Source organism: Salminus brasiliensis, chromosome 1 (assembly GCF_030463535.1).
Source record: "Salminus brasiliensis chromosome 1, fSalBra1.hap2, whole genome shotgun sequence".
Lineage (NCBI taxonomy): Eukaryota > Metazoa > Chordata > Actinopteri > Characiformes > Bryconidae > Salminus > Salminus brasiliensis.
Genome location: NC_132878.1, coordinates 93,102,520 through 93,119,260, shown reverse-complemented (window position 1 = coordinate 93,119,260; position 16,741 = coordinate 93,102,520). Strand labels below are relative to the sequence as shown.

Below are 16,741 nucleotides of genomic sequence, written 5' to 3'. Positions count from 1 at the left end.
AAAGTGCATCTGTATTTATCTTTTCGGTCAAATAGCCATTAGTTCTTATATGGATTTGAAAAGGGAGCGGCCGAGTGAGGCCGGCTCGAAGCACACAAACAAATTCATCATAGCCTATTTGAATCCATTAGGTGCACTTTCTTTCAGACGGAAAGACTAATTCAGTGTCCAGCTAAAGCAGAACGACGTCAGAAAAAAAGGGGGCCCTGTAGTCACCACGCAGAGTCTGCAGTGGCCTGCCTACCCTAAGCACTCACTCCAGCTAACGCCGCATCAACTGATTTAACTAATTAGTTACCCTCCTTTCCCTTTGGAAATGGGATCAATTAATTGCTGAACCGCATCCTGAGAGCGAGCGCTGGAACAGGACGCAGCTGCCAAGAGCATAATTGAATAGCTATGAACCGAAGCCGTAGACCTGGTCAACCAGAGCACCGCTAGCATGGCTATTATTGAATATTTCATGCTCTTTGGCTCCACTGGCATAAAGGGCACCTTTAACATCTCTGTAAAAGGTTTGTAATAGGTTTCAGCCAGGCGCCCTCATGCCGAAGCACACGTGCCATTCTGCGTGTATGCTGTTTATTATGGTCATTCCAAAAGACATGGACAAATTCCATATCAGGAGTCAAGGCACGGGCAGACGGGGTTTTGCAATTCTCAGCAGTGTCTAGTGAAGTCTGGCTATCCATTGCCTTGCCTTATTCTGCAGCTTGTTTTGTCCAAGCCATTTGTTTAGCCTAAATCATTTAGTTTTGAAGTCAGGCAATCTGTTCAATCTAGGCAAATCCATATTTGTAAATTAAAATGGTAAAAACTACAAACTGTAAATGAAACTGTCAAAGAAAGAAAAAAGAAAAACTACAATGAAAAATAATAGAAATCAACCAGAAACAAGACAGAACATGCAGCCGAATAATTTATTAATTTATACTGAATACTTCATAGTATCTGATAAATAATTCATAGTAGAGCCAGAATATTTTATAGTACGTACTGAAAAATCCAGTTGTTACTGATTAATTCAAAGTACATATGAATAATTTATAGTACTGAATGATGCATGTTAGATGCTGAATAATTCATAGTACTTACTGAATAATTCAAAGTAGATACTAAATAATTCAGATTAGTTACTAAATAACTCATAGTAGATACTGTATAATTCACATAATTCACTGAATAATTTGCATGAATAATGCATGGTATTGGTCATATGTTGCTGAATAGTTCATAGTAGTTACTGTATAATTTATAGTAGTTACTGTATATTTCATAGTAGTTACTTGAACTTTTGATCTCTTGAGAAGCAGACTGTTAGACAGTTGCTCCAGTTACTCTGGAGCTGTGAAACCACACCCATTTCTGTGTCCAAGAAAGAAAGGAAAGATGAATTTACTCAGAACTGTGTTTTTATGTAGTGTACTTGTACAGCTCCAGACCGGCCCTATGGTCTAACTGCTGCTCATCAAGTGTGAAGTGGTCTTAAGTTGAAAGCAGCAAAAGCCTTCCAGTCAAGAGTGAAAGAGAGGGGGTTGGGGGGATTACCTACATATGGAAATGAAGAGTACACAAATCTTACACAATATTTAATCAGTTTCAGCTGCAGCTCATTTGTTAATGTGTGTTTTTGACCAGAGATGCAGAAGTAAAACTTGAGTTAGTCAAACTTTTGACTAAACTAAGTTGAGTTAATTCAATGTAATCAGTTACTGCACCAATGAAAGTCTTTGGACAAGACTCCTAACTCTACATTCTCCCACCAGTGTAAGCTGATTCAGTAACCTGACTCAGATTCAGATGTAATTTGCTATGGATAAGTGTGTTGCTTTAAATGTAAGTGTGAAACCAGACCCGGGTAATGAAGGGCTTTTATCTTTTATTCATCTAAATGCACCACTTGTGTTCATGACTTTGTCAGCCGACCAAGGACAACGTTGTTGTGGTAAACTTACAAGGATCATCTGAAGGTGCCACGAGGCATTTCTGCGCTGTGGTGTTTAATGACAGTGTTTTTGTTTCCCTTGTCTTTCACAGGCGCTGAGCTTTTCGGCCTGTTTAACTACCCGGGCGGCCAGCGGAACCCGCTGAAGTATTACACAGTGAAGGTGCCCCTGAGGGTGCAGCCAAGGGAGGGGGGAGCCCGCGCCGTCGAGGCCAACTGGCTGGACCACATGACCCAGCACTTCAACAGTGGGGCATCGCTGGTGGACGGATACTTCCATCTGGGCAACGACAACGGTGAGGTTTTCCATTAGTGCATTCCATTAGTCCATTAATACGAATGGTAGGGGGTAAAGAAAGGGGGTAACAGAGCAAGAGAGAGAGATTTAACCCTTTTAAATCACAGTGCCATTTGTTTTTGTTTTTTCAGAATAAAGTCAGAATGAGAATTTAATATGAATGTAATTCATTATTAGATATAATTAGCTATGTGATTATGCAAAGAAAATAAATGTAAATACAGTCAGTACAGTGCTGGAGTCAAAGAACACCCATCGTCTAGTTGATTTCCAGTCAGAATGTCCAATAAGTTAAAGTTATTCAGTGAACCAGCAGTGTTCCTGCAGAAATCTACAGAGAAATGTTCCCACACCTTCTTCCCGAGATCCAAAGCATACCACCTCATCTGTTAAACATGGTGGTGGGGGAGATTTTTCCACACCTCCAAAGTTCAGCCTTAGTAGGCCAAGTCCTTTATCCTGCTTGTCCTTTCTGCAGCAAGATCTTCTTAGTCAGCCCCTCATCCTTTCAGACCTACAGTGTAGAGTCATCTTCTCATAGTGGAAGGATGGCCAGAACCCTTTGTAGATATTCTCATAGCTGAAGCTTGGTTGGAGCTTGGTTTTGAGATTTGTTGAGAAGCTTTCTCAGCGGTATAATGTGCTTTCTACAATGGCCCGGGGGTCATGAGTTCGAACCCTGAGCCATGCCAATTTGCCATCAGCAGCCGGATTCTGAGAGAGCACAATTGGCCATGCTCTCTCTGGGTGGGTAGGTGGCGCTCTCTCTCTTCATCAGCGATGCTGGCTGGCACAGGCATCCGCTAACTGGTGTGTGGCGGAGCTGGGGACCCATTTCTTTTGAAAAAAAGGCGGTGGCCGGCATTGTATGTGTCATAGGAGTCATGTGTTAATTCCTTACCCTGCTAGTGTCGGGAGCATTGCTGGTGCTAGGGGGAGCTATGAACAGGTGGGTTAACTGGTAGTAGATTTTGAGAAAAGGGGGTTACAGGAAATTTTAACTAATTTCGACAAAGAGTCCTTGAAAGTCCTTGAAAATTGAAGTCTCAGACAGTTAATGTCTGTTTTGACTGGAAAATGACTCATACTTTGTTTAGGGCATTGATTTTGATCCCTTTCTGCATTGCCTCTGCTTTGCAAGTGATTATAGCATTAAATTCATTAATGTGTCTGCAAATGAATGGATCAGCAATTATAATAACATACAATTAACTCGACGAAATTAGCGCACCCTGCTTTACTTTCTGTCTCAATAATTAAACATTTCGCCGTAGTGCCTTTCAAATTAAGTTCACCTGAGTGCCGGTGGCTAGAAGCTCACAATGCATTTTGAATGTGCAATCAAGAAAGGCATCAGAAACAAAGAGGTGTTATTTGACTGCATTTCCATTAAGGAGAAACAGCCTGGCGATTCGAGTTAGGCCTCCTGACGTTCGGGGCCGTCCTCATGTAGGAGGCTTTGTGTGGTTGGGTAAAACCACAGGAGGGACTCTGCTCTTAGAAGAAGACATTTGTCATCATCCAGAAAATTTCAGACCTTTTTGTGGGAACAATATGGCGCCGGGATGTTCCCGACAACGGCAATTCATCAACGTCAACTTCTCGTTAGATAATTTCCACAAAAAGAGGCTGGCCCCGAGCAGCTCCGATAGAAATACAACGGATGGCGTCCCCGTGGCAACCCTGGACCGGCTCTGTAGTCGCTGAGGAGCAACATAAATCACCTACCTGTGCTTAAAATGAAAATACTTCAGGATAACCCCGCCAATTAGCTCCGGAGGACCCGTTGGGCTCGGAGTCGAGCGCAGGTGCAGCATTAAGCGAGAGACGGAGCGCAAAAAGGGGAGGGAGGCGTTTGAAGAGTCCTGTGGAGTTGTTGAGGAACGACGTGATATCAAAGCAACGGGAGTGTGTGCACTCCTTCTTCTTCTTCTTTTTTTTATGGGCGTCTAATTGCAGGAGGAAAAGGCGCATGCATTATCAGACTGCAGATCACATGGTCCACATGGCTCCAAATTTAGCTCTTGTGGGTTTTTTTCAGTCTAGTCTTTGAATGCCTAATGAGAGGAAGTCTCCCCGGTGCACTTTGAATGTGTAGGCTCACAGCAAACATCAACAAGGTTCTTCTGGTGAAGAAACATACATTCTAAATCCCACTGATGCCCCCATGATCTTCTCCTTGACTCATATGACAGCACCCAGAGGACTTCCATGGAAGACAGGGGAGTACAGAAGGCATCATGCCTTTTCTTGCTGGCTGAAAACTTTGGATGGCTTCATGATTGGCTGAGATTGGCTGCAGGTCAAGTCAGAGCGTAGGTCTTCCAAACCTGTTGTGGGACAGGGTGTAACTGTTATTTGTGACTGGAGGGATGGACATGGGTCAGTGCTAGTGTAGATGATAATAACAAAGTTAATGATCGCCATCTCACACTAAACCATCACCATAGTACACTATAGGGACAAAAGTATTTGGACACCTGGTCATCCACTGTTATTTAAAGGCTTTTGTTGGAGTAACTATTGCATGCTTGGATTGAATTCAGCAACAAGAGTGTTAGTGAGGTTGGGATGTTGGATGATCACCACCCCACCTCATCATCCCCAACTCTCCAGCTCATCCCGAAAGTATTGGATGGAGCCCCGTCCATCGTTCCAGAAAACACAGTTTTTCCACTGCTCCACATGCTGGGGGGCTTTATACCCCTCTAGCCCACGTCTGGCATTAGGCAGCATATGTTGAATCTTTCCAGAGAGTCCAATTCTATTGGCGGTACTGGCGGTATTGTCTCTACAGGGACTAGACAAGCTGTTTGTGTGCATCTGCACGTCTCTGTCAGCAATGGGTGCAACTTTGGTTAGCTGAATGCATTCATTAGAAGGGGTGTCCATAAACATTTGGACAAAGGGTGTATTTGTTGCTTACAGTGGTATTCGTAACACAATACAGCTTTCTATGCACTCTTAACCACATAGGCACATCAAAGAATACTTGAGTGATGCCATAGAAGAGCCATTTTTGGTTTCATGAAGAACCATGTTTATACTAGAAATGTGTGAGTGTGGGTGTTTAGACCTTCAAAAGGATTTTCACACTCACACACTCACACATTTCTATTACCAATACTGCTGTAACCCTTAAAAAGCATGATCAAAAGCCATTAATGATAATATACTGTATTAATAATAAGATAAATTAAGTTTAGCTTAATATATTCGTGCCAGACGCCCACTTTACCCCATTTCAGAGTGTCACAAACTGCACCAAACAAAGATATCAGAAGATATAAGAATTCTTTGTTGTGGTGAAACATCTCATTAGACAATAAGGAATATGCTCAGTGCAGAATATACAATAAGAGGCTGGTAAGCTATGGAGTTACAAAATGTTTGACGTATTATCTCAGATATGTAAGTACAGTGATCCATATTTTAGTACTACCTGGGTAGTTCACGGCTGATTTCAGTTCATTTGCGCTGTCACCGCTATGCACTATGCATATATTGTGGTCTACTGGATACATTTAGAGCTGCAACAATGAACATGCTTATATTTACGGTTAATTATGAAGCATAAATGTTCAGGTATGAGCTGGAAACACCAGGAAATATTAAAATCCTGTAAAACTGGAAGGGAGATGGAGTTTCTTACATCCAGCTACTGAATTGTAGAATTAGCTAAATTCTGTTAATCTGATGGACGGTTAACGTTAGCTGCCACTGCGAGCGTTACCAAAGCCAGACGAGAACTTCCGACTGAAGACCGAAACAGCTCAAGCACAAATACGCCCTCCAAAGGTATAATCACACCAGCTAGAAGTTTTTGCAAGACCCACAGTGTCCCTATAAAGCGTGTACTGCTCTCTTTCATCACCTATATTTTAGCTTTATACTTTGGGGGACAAAATCACTTTCATCCCCCCCACCCACCATCACCACCACCACCACCAACATCGTTCCTGCCTTAGAGTGTGCCCCTCAGCGTGGGTTGTTGTTACTGCTCATGTACCGTTCTGCTCTGTTGCCTCGTTCTCCTCACTTGCCTCCCACTGCGACACCATCTAGCTGACATGCAGAGGCGGCTTAGGAGTATCCTACCTCTAAACCTGCCCCATCCTGCCCCCTCTACCCCTCTGAGACACGTTTCCATGGCAAGACGTGGGAGGGTGGGTGAGGGTGGGTTGGATATATTTAACGGCCAGCACAGGACCGGGCGCACCAGCGGGGGCGCAGGGGCCTGCCGGAGTCTGCCGGAGTCTCCGACGAGGGTTGGATATCAGCTGCTTATTGAATTTTGCAGATCCGGCGCCCTCGGCCCACTGTTCGGCCGCATCGGGAGACGGAAGAGATTAAAAATTCATGTGGCGGCCAGGAACCAGGCGGCCCGCCACGGGGCTCGCGGCGAAGCGTTCCCGGCAGAAAAGACGGCGACAATATGGACTAAAAAGGTTCCTTTTCGGCGCCGTTCCTCCCCCACCCTGCTCCGAAATGGATTAGTATCCACAGCTGTGAGACATTCATATGCATAACTATTCATGCTGCGCCTTCTATATTCAGACGCCACTCAGGCACCGGTATTCGGCATATGAATTTCCAATAAGGTATTATACTGCTCTGAAAGGAATTTTTGGAGGTACCGTGGCTTATTTTTTTTTCTCGCTTTGCTTTTTTTGGGGGGCACAAAGAAATCCGGTGGTAAATGAGGCAGTTTAGGTGAGGCTAAATTTGCAGAGGGAAGAGAAAGAAAGATGGAGAGACAGAGGGAGAACTGAGGGTATGTTGCATGTACACAGAACACACCTACTCCACTAAAGCCTGCCATTCATCTTCAAGGGAAGGTCTACACTCGTACCAGAGATGAATCCTGCATAAAACATGTGATTTGTCCCAACGATGACCTCCCTAACAAATCTGCCCAGCAACCCCCGGCAGCCTCCAGCCGTCCTGAAGCTCGGCCCCATGAACGAAATGTCACATTCAATTCAGGTGCATTGCTAGCCGCGCTCTACCTGTGCTCTTTATTAAAATATACATAAGCCGTTTCCAGCAGCACGCGGCTCTCACGCACATGCTTGAATCATGCTGTCAAAGGAAGCTTGACGACTGCGGCGGGCTGGCATGGGGTACTCCATCAGCTGCTCCGCTCTGTGAGATGGACCCCCCTCTCAAGGGCTGCAAAGCTTCGTCAATAAAGTTAATTAGTCAATCATGGAGAAAAAGTCGTTTACCTGACAGCGGTAGGCCTTACCATTGCGCTGTCATGTTCATATGATGCATGTGGGCAGTACACTTCAGGAAGCCCTGGGGGCAGTACTGTACTGTTGCCAAATCCACCCAGTAGCTACACTATATGGACTAAAGTATTGGGACACCTGCTCATAATCATCGTTTCTTCCGAAAACAAGGGTATTCAGCTTCTCCTGCTTTTGTTGGAGTAACTGGAGTAATCTCTACTGTCCAGGGAAGAAGAAGGCTTTCTACTAGATTTTGGAGGAGCATTTCTGTGAGGATTTGATTGCATTCAGCAACAAGAGTGTTAGTGAGGTCAGGATGTTGGATGATGATCACCACCCCACCATCTCATCCTCAACTCCCACCTTATTCCAAAAATACTGGATGGAGCTCCACCAACCAACAATCCAGAGAACACAGTTCTTCCTCCACTGCTCCACAGCTCAATGCTGCTGGGGGGTCTTTATACCCCTCTAGCCCTTCTTGTGAAGTTTCTGTAGTGTAGTCGTTCGCCGGTTCCCGGTCCCCGGTTCGAAACCTGGCAGAAACACTCTTGCTTTATCCAAATTAACTGCCTTTTCTCCACATCTTTTGTGGTTGGTGTGGCGCAACAGATAACACCGCTACCTGCCACTGAGTTACAACACCATGTGGGAGACCAGGGTTCGATTCCCGGTCTGGGTGACTATGCAGCGCTACACCAATAAGAGTCCTTGGGCAAGACTCCTAACACTACATTGACCCACCTCTGTAATATAAGTAACCCTGGAAGTCGCTCTGGATAAGAGCGTCAGCTAAATGCCGTAAATGTAAATGTAAATGTAGCCCACGCCTGGCATTAGGCAGTGGTGTCAATAGGTTCATGTTTATCCTCTATGGACAGGACTTCTCTGCAGGTGTGTATTTGCACATCTGTGTCAGCAATGGGTGCAACTCAATTAATCCTGTTAGCCAGTGTTAGCCTATAATAGGCTGGATTAAACTTGATTGCTAAAGTCAGCCTGCATTAGCCAGAATTAAACCTGTTAGCTAGAGTTAGCCTGCATTAGCCAGAATTAAACCTGTTAGTTAGAGTTAGCCTGCATTAGCCAGAATTAAACCTGTTAGTTAGAGTTAGCCTGCATTAGCCAGAATTAAACCTGTTAGCTAGAGTTAGCCTGTATTAGCCAGAATCAAACCTGTTATCTAGCATTAGCCTATAATAGTTTGGATTAAACTTGATTGCTAGGGTTAGCCTGCATTAGCCAGAATTAAACTGGGTCAGGATTAAACTGGGTCAGGGTGTTGAATGGTCACCACCCTACCTTATTCCCAACTTCCCACCTTATTCCAAAAGTACTGGATGGAGCACCAACCATCATTCCAGAGGACACCACAGTTCCACTGCTCCACAGCTCAATGCTGGGGGGTCTTTATAACCCTCTAGCCCACGCCTGGCATTAGGCAGCATGGAGCCAATAGGTTCATTAGCGTTGCCTATAATAGGTAGCATTAGCCTATAAAAGGGTGGGTTAAAGGTGATTGCTATGTTTAGACTTAGTGTTAGCCGGAATTAAACTTGTTAGCTAGTGTCAGCCTGCAGGCTAATCGTGTTGTCCAGAGCTGATCATCCAGTAGCACTGGGAAAATTGTGACTGGAAATGATCCTCTTTGGAAGTTCCTAGGTACAACTTTGGAGCTCATAAGTGGTTCTGGTTGGAAGCAGTTCTTTTACATTTTTAATGTTTTTCTGTCTCCAAAGAGAGCATGTGTATTAGCCATTACTCCAACACAATAGCATTAGACGAGAAACGCTGTCAGAAGGAAATCCATATCCTGGACGAATCCGGAAAAACGTATCCATAAAGAAGCGTCACCAGCTTGTATCGATGTAGATTTTCTCATTTGTGGATAGCATTAAAGAGGATTACAGCCTGCAGGGCTCATGACGTGCTACTGAGTAACTAATATACAACCAGTTTACAGAATTATTATTGTATTGACTCGGAAAGTCAGGGCTCAACGATAAATCTCAGCAAGTTTTTCAACCAGTAATTTAAAGCAATACGGTGCTGTTGATATGTCCACACGTTGGAAATATGGTAATATGGACATCCAGGCAGCACAAGAATTCTGCTGGTTGATATTCCAGCTGATTATATTAGTAAACATTAGTTGTAAGCCCTACTCTTCACTCCACTCTTGGCCGTCTCTGTCAGCAACTCTTGTCTACTTGGATGCCTTATTGACTAGCCACTCAGTTGGTCTACAGACGCTATAGATGCGTCGGCCGAGACGTCGGCGTCTACCCGCAAGAGCCGAGGCAATCTCCCGAGTGGACTTTTCCAATTACGGCCCCCTGAGGCGACCGCATCTGATGTATAGTGGCCAGAACAATGGCCCCTGTTTGAAAAGGGCAGCGAGATGTCTTCAATTGAGTAAGTCCAGCTTTAAATGGGTTTTTCTGATGGGGGAATGGAAGTGGCCACTGCCCCCCCCCCCTCTCTTTTCAGTCTGGCTGACGAAGGCCAGCCCTCGTTCATTTTCCCGCCGCCGCTCCCCCCCCCCACTCTCTCTCTCTCTCTCTTCCCGGACTTCCCTAATGAAATCTGGAGTGGCTCAGGCGAGCAGACACGAGCAGCACAAACAGCATTAGAGTGGAGACGGAGGGACCAGGATGAGAAAGCAAACACTGGGAGAGGACGCTTGACCCAGGATAACAAGAGAGAAGCGAGAAGCGGCTGGGGGGTTCAATTGGAATTTGAAAGGTGGGGGAACTCACGATGAGCCGAGGAGGAGGCTGTGGAATCGTTCACCAGTTTAACTGACTTAGCTAGATGATGGGTTAGCTAGATGATCACCAAAGCCACTCAAAAAAATGATATCTTGGGAAGTGAAGACATATTAAATCCAGTCTAATCTAATCTAGATCTCATCTTTTTGTGAGGATATTAGGATGTGATTGAAATTGTTTCTTGACATTTTTACTTCTTTCAAGTCATTTTATGAACAGAAACTGTCTCCTTCCGTTGGCTGATCAATTAGCTTGTCTCCGGAAATGATCTGCCAGTAGTATAACACACAGGACTGGGATCGGGAACCCCTGGCATTGTAGTTAGATGAGCCGAATGATAGTCAATCTGTCAGTCGATTGTGGAAATAAACGATGGTATCTTCCTCAGTCCTCCCAAAGATGTCAAGGTCCATCTGTAACACCCGAAGCCATCTTTAGTGGATTTTCCACTTACAGCCCCCTCACAGGTTCCTCAAGGATTCTTTAATAAAGGCGCCAGTTCTACACTACATGTCCAAATGTTTGTGGACAACCCTTCTAATTGAAGCTACTTTAAATTGCACTTCATTGCTGACACAGATGGGCAAATATACACACATACAGCTTGTCTAGTCCCTTTAGAGAAGAATTGACAATAGAAAAATAACAGTAGGACTCTCTGGAGCAGATATACATTAACCTATTGGCACCATGCTGCCTAATTCCAAGCGTGGGCTAGAGGGGTATGAAGCCCCCCCAGCATTGGAGCTGATGGATGGTGCTCCGTCTAATACTTTTGGGATGAGTTGGGGAGTTGGGGATGATGAGGTGAGGTGGTGATCATCATCCAACATCCTAACCTCACTAACGCTGTTGTTGCTGAATGAATGCAATCAAATCCTCACAGCAATGCTCCTTTAAAATCTAGTAGAAAGCCTTCTTCCCTGGACAGTAGAGACAGTTACTTCAACAAAAGCAGGACACATTATTTTTGAACATCCTTAAACAATGAATGAGCAGGTGTCTCAATACTTTTGTCATATAGTATCACTTGAAGGCTTCAGTGCAGGGGTTCTTTGCCTGGTTCAATGGTTCTTCTTTCTGATTGGAAACTATTATTTTGCTAACTCTTTAACCACAGAAAAGCACACTGGGGAAAACACACCTAGGCAAAAAGGGGTTAGCAAAACAGGAACCGACCCCCAGTCTGCCACATGGAAGGTCGCAGTATCACCCACTTCACCATAGCAGCTGCTAGCTGCTCTCTTAAATCATCACAGCTGTGGTTAAGTAAACTCAAATAGGCTTGTTTGCAGTGAAATCCCACCGATTATTCAAATGTCTGCCTTATTAAATTGCAAGATGTAAACAAACTCAGATTGGGGTTGTGGTGCTACCCTCCGTTGCAGGAGCTAGACGTCTGAAACCCAAACGGGATTAAATGAAATGGTTCTGAATACACTGACAGATGCCCGAGACACTGTTTACCATAGGTTTGGAAGGTTTTGGCCTCAAACATGCTTTTTAAAATTCGTTCATGGTGGACGGGTACATGCAGGGCCCCATGTACAGCACGGTAGCCCACAACTCGGCCCCAATTTCTCAGGTTTACTATTTTACAATCGTCAGATTTGCTTGATGCAGTGCAGGAATCTGCTCATGGGGAAAGCCCCTCTTAATGTGGTTGGAGGTCTGCGCAAGTGCAGTAGCCAGAACAGGCAGAGAAACCAGGCTTTTGGTGCATTATTGAGCTGAACGCCACGCACTCCTCAATTTCCAGTAGTTTGGTCCTTCCTTATTTATGGATATAGAAGCCTGGTCTTTGTGTGTGACAATTTTTGCAGGTGAAATGTGTTGGTGTCCCAATACTTTTGTCCATACAGTGTATGTATATATATATATATATATATATATACATAATAGCTTGGTCTTTATGTGTGGCTGGAAATTACTGCACGACAGCGTTGTAAAGATGGCCACAGATTGAACACACTTGCCTCTTGAAGGCTATGGTTCAGCTTAGCCAGTGATACAGTTTTAGGGTGAAAACGCCATTCGGTTGTCTCAAATATCCTTATGATTAAAACACTTCTCAACCAATTAGAATGTAAGGTTGGAGGTACATACGCAGCAGAACTGAATTTGACTCAAGCAACCTCTAGGGGGCGCACTAGCCAGGTAGAAAATGGTTCTGGGTATGTCCTTTATTTTTATCGAATTCTCCAAGGAGTATGTCTGTGAAAATTTAGGTTTAGTTTAGCGGAAGACAAGCGTCCAGGCTTTTTTCTGTCCTGGCACCAAAGTGGTGGAACGAGCTGCCCCTGGTTGTCCGAACGGCCGAGTCGCTCGCTGTCTTCAAACGCAGACTGAAGACCCACCTCTTCAGAGAGTACTTGGACGAATAGTTCTATGGTCGCCTTATTGTATTGTGTTTAGCAGTGTCTAAAGCTTAGAGGTATCTTTTGTATTATTAGTCTATTCTAACTAGCTGAGGCTTTTCTTGGGTAAATAGCAAAGCACTTTGTAAGTCGCTCTGGATAAGAGCGTCTGCTAAATGCCGTAAATGTAAATGTAAATGTAAATGTATTTAGAGGGTGCTGGAGCACCATTTTGGATCATTTCAGTTTGATTTAACCCCCGTTTACAGGACAGTGCAAGAGCAGACTCCCTGACCAACGTACGTCGTCTCTGAAAGCCCTGCTGAGCTTATTAAGCACACATCCACTGCGGTGGCTCTAAATCAAGGCCAAGCACAGGGACAGCGGGAGCCGCCTGAGACGCATGGCTTCCTTTTGAAAACGAGCTTCATGCGGCTTCTTTATTTTATGACACCCGAAAACGTTCCAATATTCATGTTTCATAACGTAAGGACGCTCTCAATTAGAGCCGTCTGTCACGAGTTAAAGAGCTATTTCGCTTTAAGGGAGTGGACCAAATGGCACCCCCAGGTGTCTTTCTTCCTCACTTTCTTCTTTATTACCTCTCTCAATCTCTGTTTCTCCTCTCTCTCTCCTCCCACACTTCATTACTGTCTCCCTTCAGAAAGATTCGTCGGACTTAAACGCTGCTAACTCTTAGCTTAGCTCCAGCGAATCGACCCCTCGGCCCATGTGACCCCTGCTGCCCCCAACCCCCCACCACCATGCTCTAATGTTCTCCTCTCTCTCCCGCAGATCAGCTGCCGAAGGTCACAGACAGCGTATTCATCTTTCAGGAAGGCGACTCCAACGCGAACATGACCTACGACGCCATTGTGGTGGAACAGTGGTCCGTCATTGATGTGAGTGGGGCTGAACTTTGCGGGGGGACGTTGGACGTTGAGGACGTTGCTCTAAAGGGGAAAATGCACTGCATGCTTGTGATTATTTGCCACAGTTGTGATGTCACAACCATGAACGCATTTACAGTCCACACTGGCCTAACTAGCATTTACACCCAAAATTGGGTCAAGTTGGGTTAATTTGGCAACCCAGGCAACCTAACACGAGTGACCAAGCTGGGTTTGGTTACTGGTTTAACCCAGTGTGCTGGGTTGCAGGTCTATTCATGCACACACACACACACACACACACAAACACATGCTTCAGGTACCCTGTCGATGATTACAGTTGATTATGTTTATTTTGTCAGAGATCAAAAGTTAGCTCTTACCAAGTTAGCTCTTAGGTAAGCTGATTGTGAACTGTTGTGTATCCAGTGTGGTGTCCAGTGTAGTATCCAGTGGTTCTTCACTTTTGCTTAGCTGAAAGCCAAAATATTGCCAAATTCTCCTCTGGAGAGCAGATCTCATGTACCCGAGTTTCTCTTTAATTAGCATGAATTTTACAAGACTGTAAAATCAGATCTTTGCAAGTGGTCTTCAAAGTACTGTATGAATGTTTGTAGTTAATTAGTTGGTGATGTTTTGTTTGTAGGGTCTGTAATTAACTGCAATCTTTTCTGATGTTCCATTTCTGAACTTACCTTAGATTAGAATGATTGTACAAAGGGAGCGGTTAAATAAAGACAAAGCAATGGAAACAAAAGATGTCACATGAAACAGGCTGAAAGAACTGTAATTTGCATAACGTAGCCACATAATCAGCCTGTGATGACACCTTTCTCTGCACTGTTATTTTTTATTTTAATTTCATAAGTGTGAGCATTCATTTGCGCACACTTACAAAAGTGTCTGGAGATTTCTCAATGTCAGTGACAAGGAATGTGTCCTGGCAGTACCTTGCTTTGATTCAGTGGTTAATATGTAAACAAAGTCATTAATAGTGGTTTGGTGTGAAACACCCTGTTCTAGAGGAACATACCCAGTCAGAATTGTTCACAGTGGTGGTGAATGCCGGAACCAGATGCCTGAAGAGTTGAATGCCCCTAAAAGCTCCTTCACAGAAATAAATGTACTGCCTGATGCCTGAGACACTGTTTTTATACACTGTGCTGCAAAGAAAATCCCCATTTTCCACTATTTTACCATCATTACATATAAAACTTTAATAAAAAAAAAAATGAAATGTAAAAAATAATAATAAAATAAATAATTAATAAAACATTTGCGCCTCCAATTTGAATTATGAGTGAGTTGTGCAAAGTCTAAATAGGGAAAATTCAATTTTTTAGACAGACATATCAAAAACACCAAGCAGAGAAGAACAACAAAAACAATGTTAGTAATAATTTGTAAATTTCATTTAAAAAAATTATAATTAGATATTTGAAAATATAATTTTTAAGAAATCTATGGAATCCCCTTTTAAGACATACAGTAACTAGTAAATAAAATAAATAGACACAATTATTATTATTATCATTATTATTATATTATTAAATAATTTGGGGCTTTAAGTGGTCCAGTGGACTAAGGTGCTGCCACTATGATCCAGGGATCACTGGTTCGAATCCTGGGTCACTGTGCTTGCCACCAGCAGCCGGAGCCAGAGAGAGCACAACTGGCCTTGCTCTCTCAGAGGTGGGCTGATGGCACTTCCTCCCCACATCACTCCTAGTGTGATGTTGGTCAGCACAGGCATCTGTTAGCTGGTGTATTGGATAGCTGGGGAGCCGTGGTTGTTGTTGTCCTTTATTTTTTATATTTTATTTATATTTTATCTGACATTTTGAAGTAGGTTCAACTTGATCTGGTGTACCATACCTACACCATGCTTCCTAATAAACCCAATAAACATTCAAATAAAGGTGCTTGAAAGGGTTCTTTGAGCGACGGTTCCTTAAAGACCCTTTTTTAAAAAGATATATGTGTGAAGAACCTTTCGATTGTAAAGATCCTTCAAACTCACAGCTTTTCCTGATGGAACCAAAAGTGATTCTACTCAAAGAACCCTTTGTAGTGTCTTTATTGTTAAAAGTGAAAAAAAGAAATGAAAGACGGACAGTGAGGTGGTGGAGAGTGGGATGTCTGCTCAGCCACACCTGTTTGAGTGGCACTAATGGGTCGGGGGGCTGGGGGGCAGGATCCAGACGTGTTTTGTTCTGATGAGATGTTGTGTCGGGGCCGGCATTGATTCTTCTCAAGTCGGTCACGCTCAGGCTGGTTTTGTGGGGTTGTAGTCTGAGTGTGTGGGGTGTGAATGCATGTGTGTGTGTGTGTGTGTGTGTGTGTGTGAGAGAGTGTGTGTTGACTGGGCAGTGTTGCGTTGGTAATCGCTGTGTATTCTGATGCTATCGCAGTAATCGAGTTTCTTAACCCTGTGGCTTCAGCTGCCGTTCTTATTCAGTACATCTGTCCATCTAGGTCTCTCGCTCACTCCCTCACTCTCTCTCTTTCTCTCTCTCTCCTTTCTTTTTGTATACCTCTCACTCTTCCTGACTCCCCCCCAGCAGCAGCAGCACCACCACCTCCACCACCACCACCTCATTCTCGGTGTTGAGTCGTGACCTGCATTGCTCACCAGCTAAGGCTAAGAACACAATGCAGCTGTCCAGCATGATTCACTGTGGCTCTGTGTGGTTGTGCTGCATTCAGATCTGAGCTAGCTTAGCACCCCCCCCCTCCCTCCTTTTTTTACCATTCAATTTAGAGAGCAGGACGTGCTCAGGATGTCATTATACTGATAGTTATTGTTCTTAGATGATGAGCAGCTCCAGCGGGTCATGGCGAATAGTCCCAACGGCCTCATTGAACACAGGAATTAGCCATCGCGTTGGTGTAGGTGGCGAGGAAACAACTCTGGAAGCTGGAAAAAATGACACCAAATGAGTCAAACCAGCGCACTTCAAACGTACTACTCCACTACACCGTTTCCTGTTTTGAAATCTTCAGCGAAGTCTATTTTTTTCCCTTCCAAATGTCACCCCAGCCTCTTTATGCAGCACTCCATGGTAATGACACTCCGACACAAAAGCAGCCATCGACGCGGACGAAAGATTAAGGTGCCAGTATTAACAGCATCACATCACATCGCTCAACGCGGAGCCATGCCGCGTACAATGCTATCCAAATTGAGTGAGCACTCTATTCTTGGTCGCTGAGGAAAATCAATAGACAACGCAACCTTGGATATAT

At 44.2% G+C, this 16,741-nt stretch overlaps 1 protein-coding gene across 2 annotated transcripts in view; it reads left to right on the top strand.

Annotated features, from left to right (window-relative positions):
• Positions 1-16,741, top strand: part of rftn1b (raftlin, lipid raft linker 1b) — a 123,300-nt gene that overhangs the window by 73,172 nt on the left and 33,387 nt on the right. For both annotated transcript variants that reach the window (XM_072692439.1, XM_072692438.1), the window contains exons 5-6: positions 2,038-2,241; positions 13,401-13,507. In XM_072692439.1, the coding sequence (XP_072548540.1) occupies positions 2,038-2,241; positions 13,401-13,507 (311 nt within the window). The remainder of the gene's footprint in view (positions 1-2,037; positions 2,242-13,400; positions 13,508-16,741) is intronic.